Genomic DNA, 16,730 nt, shown 5'->3' on the forward strand with positions numbered 1-16,730 from the left:
AGATTATCTTGCCATTATCACGTTGCTGATTGAGGGAACTTGTTCTGTGCAAACTGGCTGCCATATTTCCTACATTACAACAGCGATTGTGTTTCAAACAGTACTTAATTGTAAAGCACTTTGGGACATAGTGAAGTTGTGAAAGGCACTATATAAATGCAAGTCGTTCTTGTTTTCATTTGCTACATTTCTGCTACTATTTCTATTTTTTTTTACAGAATTGGCCTCTATCTTTTACTATCACAATTAGCTTCTGAACATATTTCTCTACTGTTTTAGGTTTCTTATTTGGCTGACCAAGATCATAAAGCTCTGTTCAATGAATATTTTTAAACAGTAACAGAGTGACAATGTGTCCCACAATAAATGGCATGAATGGGAAAATGACATACCTGCATTAAAAAAAAACAGCAAATCCCACTAGACAAAATGCTTATATGTTCTAAAGACTTTCTTATCTAGCAGTTATAGGTGGTTTTATTCATGTTTGGGACAGGAGAGCAAAGAAATTTAGAATTCTATATGATAAAGCTCCACACTAGAGTAGGAGATAGTAACTTCACCCCTTATGAGATGTACAATCCCATTAGAGATGCTCCATTATTCAAGTGCTGCAAAACTTTCCAAGCCAAAAATGCGCTCCCTGCCAGCCTAGTGCTCAGCATGCACTCAATATCCTAGCAAACGGTGACCTCATAACCTGGTAGTCAAGTAGAACCTCTCTGGTTTATGTACTCTTCAAATTAACATTTGAATATATTTCCTGATGGCTCAATGGGAAAATGCATGTACTAGGGTGGTCCTAATCCATATAGAATAGCACCATTCCAGCTTCAATCACAGGTATATGTTAAATTCTCTCAACTCAGCCATGGCTACAATTGATTGCAGTGCTCCCCGGATAAAGACAGGCTACTAATCATTATCAGTGGTTCCTACCAGAATGTGTTCACATCTGTGCACTGGATGAGTACAAAGACAGACTTGCCTGTGATACTGCTTGTGAGTCAGATATTCACCGCCTAGGTTTACACGTTCATGATTTTTTTTAAACCACATATTGGAGGATAGCTATGTTTGTGGAAATATACTACAGCACAAATCAATGCTCGCGAGAAAGGAAGAAGATTGGAGGGAAACAAGTTAATGTGAATGTTTTTCGTTAATGGTGCTTTCAGAAAGCCACACCCTGAGGCTTATGATAATACAAGCAGTGTGTGTTTGATTATTATGAGCCCGAGTTCCTGCTTTGTGTAGTGGAAGATATCACCAAATTAATTTATATCATCTAATCCATCTCATTCATTCTCTTTGTAATGCATTATGAGGTGATGAAATGTGCACTTACTGCTTGGCTGAAGACAACATCTCTCCTCTGATGCAATGCCAGGGCCTGAGGTATATTGGAACCACAATCTTGAAGAAGAACAAATACCATGGCCTTCTTTGCTCTGTCAATCACTTCCTTGACACAGTCCTTTAAAGTAACTACCAGAGGGTACAGCCCTTCATACCAGTCATCTTACAAAACAAATCCGGCAGAGTGTTAGCAAACCATGGTTCAAGAACGTTGCTCTGTTCTTACAAAAATAAATGCAAGACAATTATAAAATAGCAGAAATACGATAAAACAGACTTATTTCAAGGTAATCATGTTGCCCAGTTATTTTCCCCACGTTTGAATTACACCTTGTACTGAATTATAAAAAAAGCTCACAATTATATTAATTTAATGGAATTATTTTGGGTGGATTTATTAAAAATTAAAATCCTCGGGAAAATAAAAGTTTTTAGCAGTAACATTGTTTATCAAAATAAATAAAGGATATGATGTAGCTGTAGCATGCTAATAAGACAATTGCATATTAAATAGTCCAGGTAGTGTTCTAAACTAAACTTAACTCAAGTGGTTTATAGAAGCAGAGAATTACAGGTGTTTACAGCACAGATGGAGGCAGGTCATCCTACTGTTTTGCACCAGGTCTTGGCTAGAGGATTTTAGAATTAATTCCGCTATCCTGTGCTTCCCCCCACAGCCATCGGTTTCAACTATTTTATCAAATTTTCCCTTAAAAGATGCAATAGTCTCTGTCTCAGCTGCTTCCAAGAGCTTGCTATGAAAAGAAATTTATCCCAAATGTTCTTAGTGACAATTTAAACTGATAATCCCTCAATGATTCTCTAACAGGCAAAATAGTCTTGCCTTATTCTCTCTATAAAACCCTTCATAATTTCTCTCCCTGACTCCTTTTGAAGGCCTAGGGTGTATATCATCACAATCCAGTGACTTATCCATTTTGAATTCTGCTTTTTTTTAAAATTGAAAACAATTTATTTTTTTAACAGTTATCTCAAAGATTTGTTTCATATCTGCCTCTAGTAGATCCATTCTTATTTTCGCAATCACCCGTGAAAACCAATGTAAATATCCAAAATCACTGCTGTAACTTTACCTTCTACATGTAGCTACTTTCTACATTCCTTTCTTAAGTATTGTTAGCTCCAACTGTCCTTTTACACTCGTTTAGTTTTAACCCCTTAATTAGTCCACAGAATTCTAATCTCTGATGCACACTGTTTCCATTTTATTTGAATATGTTCATTTATTACTATATCTATGTCATAGTTAAAGATTTCCCACTGCCATCCATCAATCTGTTTGCTAATGTTTCTGCCCAGTCAAATCCCTTTTTGATTAAGGCTCTGTGAAGTTCTTTGGGATGTTTTTCTATGTTAAAGGCATTATATAATTCTAAATTATTGTTCTGCCTTTTTCTAGTCCAGCACCCTTATCTTTGATTCACTATCTTTTTGCACTCTTGGATTGAACCTAGCTATGTTATGGTTGCCAGTGCTTCTTGGTTCCAGAAATCACTCCCATGTCTCAAGAATATATGAATGCTCCCCGCTTGCACCAGTCATGCAGGTTTCATTATCGTCTGTCCTTTAATTTGTCTAGCGTTTGGCATCTCAATTCTTTGATTTACTAATGCCTTGGAATACACTCCAGTGTGCTTCATTTCTTATAACACTCAAAAGTATTTAATTCAACTTTCCACTTTTAATAAAGGGGGTGAGAGTTTAAGGTGGACAGTCACAAATGGGCTGCTTCTTAATGGATTTTGTTTACTGAAGTAGGGAGTGGGACATCATAGTTTGTGTATGCATTATAACAAAATAAAAATATTTCAGTAAAGGTATTACAAGTAAATTGTAATTAGAAATCTGGTGGGGAAAATTGTATTCGCCCCTGTAAAACGGTGTAGGATTGCAATGTACAATTGACCAGTGCTCATTGTTTCCAATGCAGGCAAAACACCAATTTTGCACAATTGGTGTGTGCAGTCAGCATTAAACATGCCGTTGAGTAGCTGCACGCTTCAGAGGGCCCAGGTTTGTGCAAGGCGAGTACCACTTAAAGCTAGCCTGCATCTCTTAAAGGGGATGTGCACTCTGGCTGAAGCAGGTACTGGCACTGTTTGTGGAAGAGAGTCTGAGCAAGAAAAAAAGTGAATTATGGAGCAAGAGGGAAGAGAGCATGCTCTAAGTTTCTCTGCTAGATGCTTTGGTGGATGAAGTGCAGGGGAGGAGAGGTGTGTTCTATCTCTAGAGGGTCAGAAGGCCCTCTAGACAAATACCGCAATGGTAGTGAGAGCAGATAGCCATGGCAATCATTGCCAGGTGTGAAGCTCCGAGGACCTGGATGCAGTGCTGCAATAAGTTCAATGACCTCACACAAATGGTCAAGGTCAATGAAAACATCTTCAAAGATCACATCCCACCAACTGCACCATGTACCAGAACCCCTTCACTCACATGCCAACAATCCCCTTCAATTACAATTCATACCTAACATTCATAGCTTCACCTCACCCTCACACATTTAGCACTGCTGCAAGCTTCACACCCACATCTAACAGCTTGCATTGACTGCCAGTTATTCAACCGTGGCAGGCACAACACCCAAACACAATGCACCACGCTCACTGACACGCTTCTCTCTCTCTCTCTTTCGGAGAAAGTTGTTGCATCACTAGAGACAGCAGAAGCTATCCGGTGATGGACAGGCATGACTGCAAGTCCTTACTCTGATGGAGAAGATAGTGCTTCCCATCATTGGATTAGCCTTTGCTGAGGCTGTGTCCAGCAAAGGTAATGGTATCCCTACATCTAATCCTCCTCCTCACATCCCACTTCCCCTTCATCTCACTGTCTCTTCTGATTTACAAGCTGCACATGGTGTAATTATGCACCTCTTACTTTGCCCCCGACTCCCCTCACCACAACCCCACCCTGCGCTTTTTTCTTTTCCAATACCGAAGAACTACACCTGGGCCAGGCAGTGGTATAAGACAAAGAGATGGAAGAGTACACTTGCAGATCCAACCATGATGCAGCGTCTGATGGCCAAAGTCTCAGCTTCCATTGTAACACAAGCTGGAGCCAACCAAAGTCTGGATGTTGCCATGGAAGCTCAGATTTCTCTCATCCATGCTACACTGACCACTGACTCCGACTGCTGCCATCAGGGCTGAGAATTCCAGCGCTCAAAGTGACTTTACAGGTTCTCACAGTGGTCCGGCAATCTGCTCTCCATCATATTACTAAGGCGCTAAGGTGCGATCCTGGAAGAGTGGCAGTGGCTATGTGCAGCATGAACCTACTGTCCTCTCTTCAGGATGGCAGTATTTGTCCTCCCATCACTGCCACACCACCCTTGCTGTTGCATGTCAGCCAACCAGCCAGCCCAGGCTTCTGCCACCCATGCCAAGGTGATGTAGTCTGAAGTCAGGCCTTCTATGCCCGGAGCTGTCTGAGGTGATCCTGAAAGGTCCTCTGCAGTCTTCCCCAGTGAAGTCAGCAAACTTCCACCAGTCATGCTGCAGCCACTGGGATTGCACTGAATTGAGCACTCAGGCAGACAAAGGCAGACAGAAGACAGGCAACTAAGGCTGATTAGTTGATGTTTCAATGATTATATATTTGGTTTGGAAATGCTATTTTGTGGTGACTTTTATTTTTGCATTGTGGCAAAGCAGCTACTGTCATGGTCAGTATCAGGAGGACGGATGGATGTGGTAACGTTGATCAGGAGGGTATTGCGGTTGTGTTTACTCATATTGCAGTGGGATGAGTGGATCACAGACTGCCCATTCAGAAAGGGGCTATATTGGCTCCTCTTCCTCTTCCCTCATCTCCTCAGTTGGTCGCCTTTTGGTTGGTGACAAACATGGTGCCATGATGGCGGGTTTGAGCACCATATAGCAGACCACTACAGATTTTGGCATGCATTCTGCTAAGTACTGCAGGGCTCATTTAGAGCAGTCCAGGAAACAGAAGCATTATTTCAGAGCCTCAATGGTCTGCTCTATCACATTTTGTGCAGCAGCATGGCTTTCATTGTATGCATGCTGCTCAGATGCATGTGGGTTGTGCATCTGAGCCATTAACCATGTCATCAAAGGAAAGCCCTTATTGTACAGTTGCCACCCTCTGCTTTGTCAAGGTGGTTCAATTACAGATAGCAAGTGGGCAGCAACAGAATGAAAGCATCATGACTACTGCCAGACTACCAAGCATTGATCCACATGATCAACTGTGTACAGTCACAGACCAGCTAGAGGTGGAAGAAGTGGTACATCTCACAGCTGAAGTATGATAACCACCAAGCATGCATACAGGCAATGGCCCGCTGCATTATGGGGAAGCCATTTGCTTGTTGAACTTGCTTCTCTCAGGCAAGAGAGAATTAAATGTGTTCAGCTCTCTTGGAATACAGAGCCTCAGATGTTGCAAATATCACTTGCTCCAGCCTGGAAGATAGCATAAAAGATAATGGCTACAGTCACCTTCATAGTCAGTGACAATGCCATCCTCGTCCTGCTCTGAGTTTACAGTTATGATGGCAGCTGGTGAAAGATTACAGTGAGGATGTCCTTACTGAAGTGCAGATGTCTCACACACTTTTCCTCACTGAGGTATGGGCAGGAGAATTGCACCCCTGAACACTCTGGATGGATATGACCTCCTATTGAGAAGCCTTTATAATCCTCCCTCTTTCAGCAGCTTATTCTAATTTTCCCTGTAATGCTGTAGAGTAAGTCAGGGAGCAGGTGATTTGTGCAAAACCATTGAAGTCAGGACAAAGCCCTTCAGCGTGTGTCACACCATTCCCTGTAGACTTGTGCAACTTTAAACAGCTCTAGGAACCACCAAAAACTTCTCTATCACATCAGCAACAAATAGGAATCAATGAGCAACTAACCTGGACCTAATTAAATGTTACCTTTAAATAGCACAGGTGGGGGTTTCTGCCAGCTACTAAATGCGTGTTTAGCTGTGTGTGTTTAAGAGGTGGAATGAGCCAGGGCAATTACATGCTGATTGATGTCATAATCTGCCTACTCTGCATACTGGATGCTCTCTGTATGTACACTAATGCCCTCACCAAAATGACGTCTGGCATCAGAAGTGTGTGCATGCACCTTTTGGGAACTAAAACGCTATTCAAAGTACCAAAAGAATGGGCACCAAAGAACCAAACTTTGCGGTCTAAATGTTTTAATGAAACAACATGGCTGTGGTCTTCTGTCTCTGTTCTTACCAGCCCACAATTTTCTGCCCAGTAAAGTGAAAAAGAAAACAAATCAATCATAAATAGTAACATTCGCCCATCTCAAATATCTACATTAAAGTAAATTGAGGATTTAAACAGTATTCCCAGTTAAAGTAGATGTAAAGTGCACAGCAGAGCCTGTCTTTATTTGTCTTTCTGTGGTTTGTGTGATTTGAAACCTACCAGATGCTGAGGTGGCGACTTGATCAACAGCTGAAGGCTTAAGCTCACATTCTTGCCCAGTGCCGCCTTGTTCAAGCAGTCGGTCCACCATTGCAATAATACAGTTCAAACTTTTCCCCACATTCACCCACACTCTGTCCTAGAGAAAAAAATTAGTTATATCCAACAAAAAACAGATTTTGGATACTATGACTGTACATATCCTATGATTACACAGATCCTATACTATGACTGTACAGATCCTATGAGTATCATGAAATTCATAAAATTATTCATTACTGTAAACGTCGCCTTAATGTAGGGACATGCAATCTAGTAGTCATAACACACAAGTTTAAGAATGGACAGTTTGAGAAGGAGAACAAGTCAGAACATTGTGGGGTTCAATGGGGATCTACCTATCTTCGGATGGTAGATACAAGATCTCCTTTCTGTCAGCTGTAAGGTTTTAAATGAAATGAATCTAAACTAATTTCTAATCCACATCTCAAAGCTACCCTTGATTTGTCAAAACTGACAATCTGACTTAGAGAAACCAAAATTGGCTGGCATAGAATGTGGAAATGTCACATTGGAGTAATAAGAATTTCTCGTGTGAGGCTGGGATTATGACAAATTGTTCGGATAGGGTATAGCTGTTTTGACTTCGTACCTAATTAATTCTACAAAAGGGTGGGACTGCATGAAAGTGGATGCAATGAATTATTCACTGCCTGCTTTGAAACCACAAAATTTACCACTGAAAAGTATAAATAAGGAGCATGAAATATTAATGTATGCAGTTAAGGAGTATTTTTAGCGCACACGTGGATGTTCATAGAAGTTAAATGTACTTTTCCAACATTTGCCATTATTGTAAACAGTGTAAGGTGTCAAAAATGAGATCTCTCATTATGAGACACTGGCCCAGATGTTGTAGCGTTGGCTGTTATTACTCCACTGAAACAGACAGAAATTTCAGGATTCTGCACATGAGTAGAATAATGTGGAAATCCAGAAGTTGCTGTTGGTGATTCTATGCTCCTCCAGAGAGTGCATCATTGATGTCCCTGTAGAGTGCAATCCCTAAACAGCAAACTCTCAAAATCTTCCACTTTTGCACTGTTCATCTCACTGTAAAAACTCTTGAAAAAGTAATACCTTGTTGAATGAGGTATAACTGGTTTTAACAGTGTAGTGACTTCATAGTTATTGTTATAGACTCTCTCTCTAGTCTGAAAAGCTAATTTTATATTTGGGAAATGTCAAATTTCTTCATTAGGGTAAAAAAAATCCACATTTAAAAAAAAATGTTCATCTTGATATTTTAGCTTCCATCTAAATTCAATCACAATCACTTATTTCTCTATCTGAAAACTTAAATTAAAAACTAAGGGTAATGTGTTTTTAACTTCTTGGGATGCTATCTGTGAGAGTACTTCAATATTCAGCTACTTACTCTGTTTGCTATCATTACTGTTGCTGCACACATGAAGATCCCCTTGAATTGGCACCAGATTTAACTCTCCTCAGGAAAAGACCAAGTTCCCGTCACGGAGATTGCTAGATCAATGCAGACAGCTTTCTTTGAGGGCAGCAGTGAACACTATTGCATTGCCACTGTCCACAAAATCTAGTCGTACATGATTTGAGCTGAAGTATAGTTATGCAGTATGATTTGAAACTATAGTAATATTAGATGTTATTTGACTGCGTGTTATATATCACATGTGGTGCATTACCAGTGTACAGAAATGTAGGTCCTAGAATTTCCTTGTGTGGAACTATTCTTACTAAATAACTAATTAAAGAAAGTGGATAAGAAAAATTTAAGCAAGGTTAATACATCAGCTCAATATAATGCAAAAGTTCTCTAGGTATCACTTGCCCAATCTTCCTCATCATATTCAGCATGGTGAGGTATTGAATCTTTGCTGGACCTGCGCTCATTGTTTTCACACTGTTGTTCAGTGCCATCTGGATTATGGATAAGATTGGAGTGTCTTTTGTTGATGTAACTTGGACGTGCCTTGTGTAGAGCTAAGAGAGCACTTCTCAGCAACTGGTCTTCAAAAGCATGTACAAACTGTTCAGTCTGTGGAAATAAATATACACTACATTGAATAACAGGTTTGGATTAACAAATCTGTCTGTCTCTTAGAGAGGGTAATAAAGCGATTCTCCCTTCACCGACCAGATGATAGCTGGAACCTTTGGGCTACTCAAGTTCTTAGATTGGCTAAAGAAAAGTCTACAACCTCAATAAAGATAGATGGCGAGAATCACAGATAAAATAACATCTTTTATGATGAATATATAAGTTTGTCAGTCAGTTTTTTCTAAATTTACCCTTCTTCCAGAAGTGGCCAATTCATGTGTGAGCACAGGCAATGAGTATCAGCAAGCTATGCAACATCAGAGGCATCACAGCTGAGTCTGATCCTGTTCTTATCTACACACACATCCAGTAGGTGTTGCTGACTAGGAACCAGAAGCCTAACTGATTAACTCCGTCCTCACTAGTGGAGCTACAATCGATTGAAACAGCCATGCCCCACTCCCCCTGCCCCCCCTGCTGAAGTCAACCAACTAAGCAGAGAATGAGGATCAAATTTGGAAACTTCCAGATCTGTGTCACTCCCTTATTCACCAAGTTAACCACCTGACATTGGTGGGACTAGTTTTGGTGTTTTGATGGCTAGCTCATTTAAATGCATTATACCACCAAAAAACGAAAATCGGAGTTAAAAAAAACATACTTGGATTTCTCCGGCCCTTTCAGATTCTCAGGATGTCCCAAAGCATCTTTCAGCCAATTAATTATTTCTCAACTGTAGCTGCTGCTGTTTTGTAGGCAAACATGGTAGAGAGTTTTCAAACAAGCCCCCATAAACAGCAAATAAGACCATTGACAACATGATCTATTCTTTTGGTCATGCTGATTGAAGAGTGAATTCTGGTCAGGATAACAGGAGGCTTCCTTCTTAGTGCTGTGGATTTTATAAATCCACCTGAACTGGCCGACTGGGTCTCAGCTTAATAAATAGGAGAGACAATACAACACTTGCTTTGTGCCACAACCTTCTTCGAGGTGCTGACACTACCAATAGACCCAAGCTGAAAAATGATATCCAAGGAAAAGCTGACAATCTATTCACTGTTTAAATAACAATATCAGGAGATGCATTTTGATAACTGATCTTTAACTACAGGTTCAGATTTGGCAGAAGAAAATGGCCAATTCTGTTTGTAAAGTGCTGATAAATCATAGAAACTAAGGGTAGAAATTACAATTGCTATATGCCAGTCCGAGGTGGGCAAACAGGAGCCATTTTAGGTTGCATGAGCACTTAGATCACTCATTTCAAATTCCTTTCTCTGTTATTTTAATGTCACTGTTTTTTATTTGTTCATGGGATGCGGGCATCATTCTTGCTGGAAAAGCAGAGAGGAATTTGATGCCATTATAGTAAATGTTAGTAAGATAGCACTGTCAATAGCAATCGTTACCCTCTGGTTGCTAAACCCGTGAGCAGAATTCCGCCCATGGAAGACATTAAGGTTGGTTTTGTTTGGCTTCATACATTGTACCAGGTGATGGAAAATCTGTCATAATTTTTAATCTATCAATAAATGTTGACAATGTTCTATTCTCCAGAAGCAAGCACATTGAAATACCATACCAATGAAATTCAAAGATTAAGATTACAGGACTGACAATCTTATACTGCTCAGCCACTTCCTATTCTCACAGCTAATTAGCATCGCTTCCTTATTATTTTAAAGGCTTATCGCCTTGTTAAAACAGAGAAATTTCATGTAATTACATTCATATTCTAATATCACAACTTGCATTTTCACCTCAAAAGTGCTATTCAAAGTTCATATTTAATAGGCAACTTTCAGTGGGCTATATGTCGATATCATTCACCAATGGTTGTCTTGTGTTTGGTTTGCTACTTAAAAATACCACAGACCAGAGTTCGACATTTATGTTACAGCAAGGATGCATTCTGATACATTTCACTCAAAGTGATCTTATGTAATAGTCTGGCCTGCCCTAAGTATCATTGATTTCTGCTGAGGTGGGAGATGAGGTCTGATTTTACCACAATTTGTGTGCTGCCCAAATCTATTTTGCTGTTAATAAGTCAGGATGCCTGCTGTCAGCCCTACCCACACAATGTGCTATTCTTGAAGTACTGCTAATGCATCTATTGAAAATATTTGCCCCTATCATAAAATTTAAGAAGAAATACAATCACAAAATCAGACATCATAATTTTTTAATCTCAATTTCAAATAACATTTAATCTATTATGGGAAGGAAATGGCTGCTAACTCATGCTACACCTTGTCAGATAATTTCTTCTTCCATACCTCTAATCTGTCATGACAGTACCAAACTGCATTGAATGCCCAGTTAAATTTGGTTCTAAAAGTATATAAAAGTGTTCATTTAATTCCCATGCTCCTCTCAGAACAAGATAAGGTTTCATCGGTTCAATAATGAAGCTGAGGTGGAGAAAGGTAGGAGAATACTGATTTCTGATAAGTATAAAAAGCAAGGTTAATCAAATACAATTTTATTTCCCCGCCCCCCCGCTTTTTTTTCAATAATTTATATAGATTCTTCTTTCCCCACCTATTTCCATTATTTTTAAATCTAAAACTAAAACCTTTAGTCTTTCCACCCCACCCCCACTAGAGCTGTACTTTGAATATCCTGTCTTCCATTCTTAATTAGCACTTTTCTCAGACAAGTACCACCACCTTCAACACCTCTTTGACCCTTTTGTCTGTGACATCTTTAGATTATCTGCTCATCTCCACAATCACCACACCACACCCTCAATGTCTCTCTCTCCATCCTCCCCCCCCGCCCACCCACCTTAAACCAATTTATATTTCTCCCTTCTTCTAACTATGCTCCAGTTCTGCCGAAGGGCCATGAAGGCTCGAAACGTTAACTGATTTCTTCTCCGCCGATGCTGCCGGACCTGCTGAGTTTTTCCAGGTAATTCTGTTTTTGTTTACAATTTTATTGTCTGCTTCAATTGAAACCAGTCAGTCAGCCAGCATTAACTAACAATGATGTTGTTTGCACTATTCATATTAAAAGAGAAATGAATGAGTATAAAGAAATACTGAACAATTTGAAATGGATTATTCTTAAATACTGAAAAGCCATCACAACAGCAACCACGCATTGCATCATCAACTTTACTGATCTGGATTGAAGGTATCAGATGTAACTATCAAGAAGATAAAGCTCTAGCACGGTCATGCATCTCTGGTAAGCTGATCATGTTCCAATCTATAATGAGGCATGTGTGGATTTGTTAGCGCTCCTTTAACGTTTCAGCTTGATGAGAAGAAGAGGAAGGCTTGTCAAATGCATAGTTAAAACTCCTATATAAAATGCATTGACAATATGTAAAAAATTAAAACTGTTCAGGTTTAGTTTCTGCCATTTCTTTTTGTCTACACCACTAGGTGGTGAAAGTGACCAACTTTAGCTTACCAGTATTCCACCAATAAGCAACTCAGTATCACCGCATCGTGCTTTTGTTTTGCTATTTGAGGTGGGCAAACAGGATCTGTCGGGCCACTCTAATAGATGTTACAGTTATACAAGGAGCCAAACAGAAAGTAGAAGTTTAAAAAAAGTGCTTTTTTTTTTGTTAGAACAGAGAGGTGTTTTCATAGCTTTAAATACAAATTCAAATACATTCTATGAAGAGATGAGATAAGTAAATAAAAACGGACCATTTCCAACAGTTGATAGGGCATATATAAGTAATCAAATGTAAGAGATTTAGGACAGAGAGCAGCAGGAGCCTTTTTACAATGAGGATTGAGAGGCTGAGGAAAGCACAGCCATAGCTAAGAATTGAAGCAGACACCATGGGGTTCTTTTCACTAGTCATGTCCCACTTCTCACCTGAAAATTCGTGAATAGCAGGGCAGGAATTCATCAGAGCTAAGGCTTATGTCATGCCATTTTCAGGCACGTCTGCAAACGAACGCACATGTCCATTGTTTAAATATATAAATCATCATACTACATCATAGTGGGATCCCAATTTTAAGTATTGTTATGACCACAGCCGGTGTTAATTGCTATGCAAGCCAAATTCCAGTGGGAAACTTGGCTTAAGGGCCATAACCTTTTTTTTGTATTCTGAAACCAAGAAGATGGCGTACCGATCTCAGCAGTAAGTGGTCCAGTTGCACTTCTGGGATTTTAAAAATTAAAAGCACAAGTTTTATTAACGAAATAAAATAAAACTTAAGCACACAAGATTGCAGTTACACAATTAAGATTAGTCTTACAAAACATTTCCCGAAAACTCCCGACTTAGTCAAACCCACAAGTAAACACCTTCCAGGCAACATTCCCTTATAGATGTCAATGAAATCAAGTAGTATTACACAAAGCAAACTGCTGTAGCTTCAGCAAAGGTGTACCACATGACCTTTACCCTCTTCCACTCTGCAGTGGAATCCATTTCAAAATAAAACTGCTTGCTGCAGCCCAAAACTCCCCTGGTTTGACTGGATGAGTGATTCAAACTGCATCCCCTTCCAGCCCAGAGCTGCAGCTATCTTAACAGCTCAAACAGCTCCAGCTATCTCCAGCCACCTCTAGTTCAACAGCTATCCACAGTAACTTTATTTGTCCCTTTCATCTCCGTTCCACTGTTCTCACACCTCTTTGAAATTCAGACCCTTCCAAATATAAGATCTTTCATGTTTCCATCTTGTTTTTGCTTTTGGATCAATAAAATATAACATCCCCGCTTTTGTTTATCTATGGAACTCCTGCAAACGTTCACCTCTGACTCCCCTTTGATATTTAAACAAAATATCAATTTATCTAAAAATGCAAATAACCTAACCTATTTACTTGTATCTCAAACTTAACACCTCTACTCCTTTTCATGTTTCCAAATTCCCCGGATAACCTAACTCCTATCAAACTCTCCCCAGCTTAATTAAATCTCTCAGGCACGCACACACACACACACTCACACACCCTCCTTTACAGAATAACACAATGTTCCCCAAAATATTTTTAAAATAACATCCATTCTCACAGTGTAAATGGGAGCAGAACGCTGTGCATTTGAGCAGGCAGTAACAAGTGGACTCTTCTCAAAACCACTTAAAGCCTCTTTTTCTGGTATTTTTGTGAGGCCAGAAGAAGCTCCTACCGGCTCCATAAAAATATTAAATCCACTGCCAGCCTGTGCACACTGCCTCTGTGATCAGCCTTCCCCACTTAGATTCAATCTGCCAATTGGCTCAGCACATGAGCTGCTTGATTCTCTGCCCTCCTACTTCCAGTGAGCTTCAACAAACCACTTATTTGGCACCTAATGCTCGAGGGCTTCATTCAAATGGTTCAGGCATAAGAAATCCTAGAATGGTTACGGCACACATAGAGGCCATTCAGCCTGTCATGTCTTTTCCAGTTCTCTGCAAGAGCATATCATCTAATTCCACTCTCCAGCCCTTTCCCTGTAATCCTACAATTTTTTTTTCCTTCAGGTGCTTATCCAATTCCATTTTAAAAGCCATGATCGAATCTGCCCCTACCATCCTGTCAGGCAGTGGGCAGAAATCCACCCCCCCCCTCCCCACCGTTTTGTGGGGGGGGGGGGCGGGTTCAGGAGCGGGCGTGTGCAGGCGTGCCTCCGATCGGTGCCCCCCCGATTGGGGGCGCGCCGCCATTTTACGTGGGCGGACCAATTAAGGCCCGCCCAGCGTGACGTCCGCCAGGAAACGCTATGCGTCCCTGAGCGGGCGGGGGGGATTCCCTAAGCCAAGAGTGCGCTCTTTCACACATGTGCTCGAAAGAGCGCACTCATCTCCCTGAGGCTAAGCGCTGCATCGGGGAGATCGGCGCCAAATTTAAAAATGTTAAAAATAGAAAAATAAAATTTCCCAGATATATCCCCTCATGTGACACTGTCACGAGTTGGGACATTTCCATCACTTTCAGTTAAACTTTTATTAAATTTTTAAAAACCTACATGAAACCTCATCCCGCCCGTGGATGAGGTTTCATGCTTTCTCTGAAGCCCACCAGACCTCCCAGCCTGCCCGCCAACTTTAAGGTTGGACGGGCAGGTCCATTAACTATTGCAATTACTTTTTAAATAGCCTCAATTGGCTGTTGCCAGGTCGGCGGGTGCACAGCTAATTTGGCTGTGCCCCCGCCAACCTGAAAATTGAAATGAAGCGGGGTGACTTCGGAAGTTCCGCCCAACGTCATCCGGCGTCATTTTACGCGTCGACGTGCGGGTCCTGCCCCCTGCACACTGGCCAAGAAATCCTGCCCAGTGTATCCAGATGCTAACCATGGATACATAAAAGAATTTTTGCTCTCATCGCCATTGGTTTTTTCGTATTCACTTTATATTAATGTCCTCTGATTCTGGACCCTCCGTCAATGGGAACAGTTTCTCCCTATCTACTCTGTTATAAACCCCTCATAATTTTGAAAACCTCGATTAAACCTCCTTCCCCCTCAACCTCTCTTCTCCAAGCAGAACAGCCCCAGCTCTTTTTTTTGTATTTTTACACAGAACATGGGCGTCACTGGCTAGGCCAGTATTTATTGCCCATTCCTAATTGCCCTTGAGAAGGTAGTGGTGAGCTGCCTTCTTGAACCACTGCAGTCCATGTGTTGTAGGTACACCCACAGTGCTGTGAGGAAGTGGGGTTGAGGATGTTGACCCAGCGACAGTGAAGGAACAGCAAGTCAGGATGGTGTGTGGCTTGGAGGGTAACTTGCAGCTTCTCAATCCATCCATATAAGTGAAGTCCCTCATCCCTAGTAAGGAAAATATTTAGAAACATCTTCTTGGTACCAATACACAAATGTTACTTTTGTTCCCTCTTAGAAATCTTTCACTTCCTGTTGTGGTAAAAAGATGAGACTGCTCAAGTCCATGATTTGCCAGTAAGGAAAGGTTTTATTTACGCATATGCTGGGAGAGATCATCTTGGTTACTCTGCCAAGGGGTTCTCACAATACCATAATCATCTGGCCTATGTGTTGACTATATTTTCCATCATGCTTAGAAAGAACTCTCACAACTACACTTAAAGCTTTAATGCTAATAACTACATTTGTCTACTTTTAAAGTTGTTAATGCACATCTTAATATCAGTTTTAATATCAAATTATTTCATTAACCACTTCACTTCATCTGCAAAAGACTTTGACTTCTTGGTGGGGCAAGTTCTCTGGAGGCCAGTCAATCTCTGGTACTTCAAGTGATCATTATTTTTTGATGTTGAGTGCTGGCAACCTATTCCCTGATATAGCTGATATAGACTATCCTCACTTGCCATTCATGTGCGTCCAGTTTCAATGATCAGAAGTTCCCTCCCTAACACAGACCAATTACAGTACTTCTACCACAGTAATGGTCAACTCTGCAAAACACAAGGACGTCCCTAGTCTGTAAAGTTCAGCCACTCAGTGGGTAAACTAATTGATCCCAAATTAAACTGTATTAATCGTGGCATAAAATTCACTGCCAAATCAGCTTGAAGGAAAGTTAGGCATTGACACTCAAAACATCAAGGTCACATCATGCAAGTGAATCACAGCAAACACAAAAAAGTAAAAGTAAAAGATGGTAAGTTTTCATGAACTTATGCAGAAGCTGAAAGGCCAGAATTTTACGCTCCCCAACCGGCAGCATTTTAAGATGTGGGGTTGTTGAGGCGGGAGAGAGTAGTGTGAAATCGAAGGGGCAGGATTTCCTCCGGGTTCCTGCCTACCCTGGCCACACAGTGGTCACTGGGGTGGGCAAGGCCTTGGATGGGAAGCCTGCCCTTGCCCCAGTCGAGGCCCTTGAGTGGCCAATTATTGGCCTTAAGTGCCATTTCTCACCAGCTTCAATTTTTAGGTTGGTGGGTGGATTGACCCAGC

At 40.8% G+C, this 16,730-nt stretch overlaps 1 protein-coding gene and 1 long non-coding RNA gene across 9 annotated transcripts in view; one reads left to right on the forward strand and one right to left on the reverse strand.

Annotated features, from left to right (window-relative positions):
• The window catches only part of inpp4b (inositol polyphosphate-4-phosphatase type II B), a 915,802-nt gene that overhangs the window by 126,018 nt on the left and 773,054 nt on the right, over positions 1-16,730 (reverse strand). For all 8 annotated transcript variants that reach the window (XM_078539235.1, XM_078539226.1, XM_078539244.1 and 5 more), the window contains 3 exons: positions 8,667-8,873; positions 6,800-6,938; positions 1,349-1,521 (listed from right to left, as the gene is read on the reverse strand). In XM_078539235.1, the coding sequence (XP_078395361.1) occupies positions 1,349-1,521; positions 6,800-6,938; positions 8,667-8,873 (519 nt within the window). The remainder of the gene's footprint in view (positions 1-1,348; positions 1,522-6,799; positions 6,939-8,666; positions 8,874-16,730) is intronic.
• Positions 11,249-16,730, forward strand: part of LOC144679041 (uncharacterized) — a 54,818-nt gene continuing 49,336 nt past the window's right edge. Inside the window, exon 1 of the long non-coding RNA XR_013576229.1 lies at positions 11,249-11,308. This is a non-coding gene — a long non-coding RNA (uncharacterized LOC144679041). The remainder of the gene's footprint in view (positions 11,309-16,730) is intronic.

This window comes from Cetorhinus maximus, chromosome 1, assembly GCF_964194155.1.
Source record: "Cetorhinus maximus chromosome 1, sCetMax3.hap1.1, whole genome shotgun sequence".
In the NCBI taxonomy this organism is placed as follows: Eukaryota; Metazoa; Chordata; class Chondrichthyes; order Lamniformes; family Cetorhinidae; genus Cetorhinus; species Cetorhinus maximus.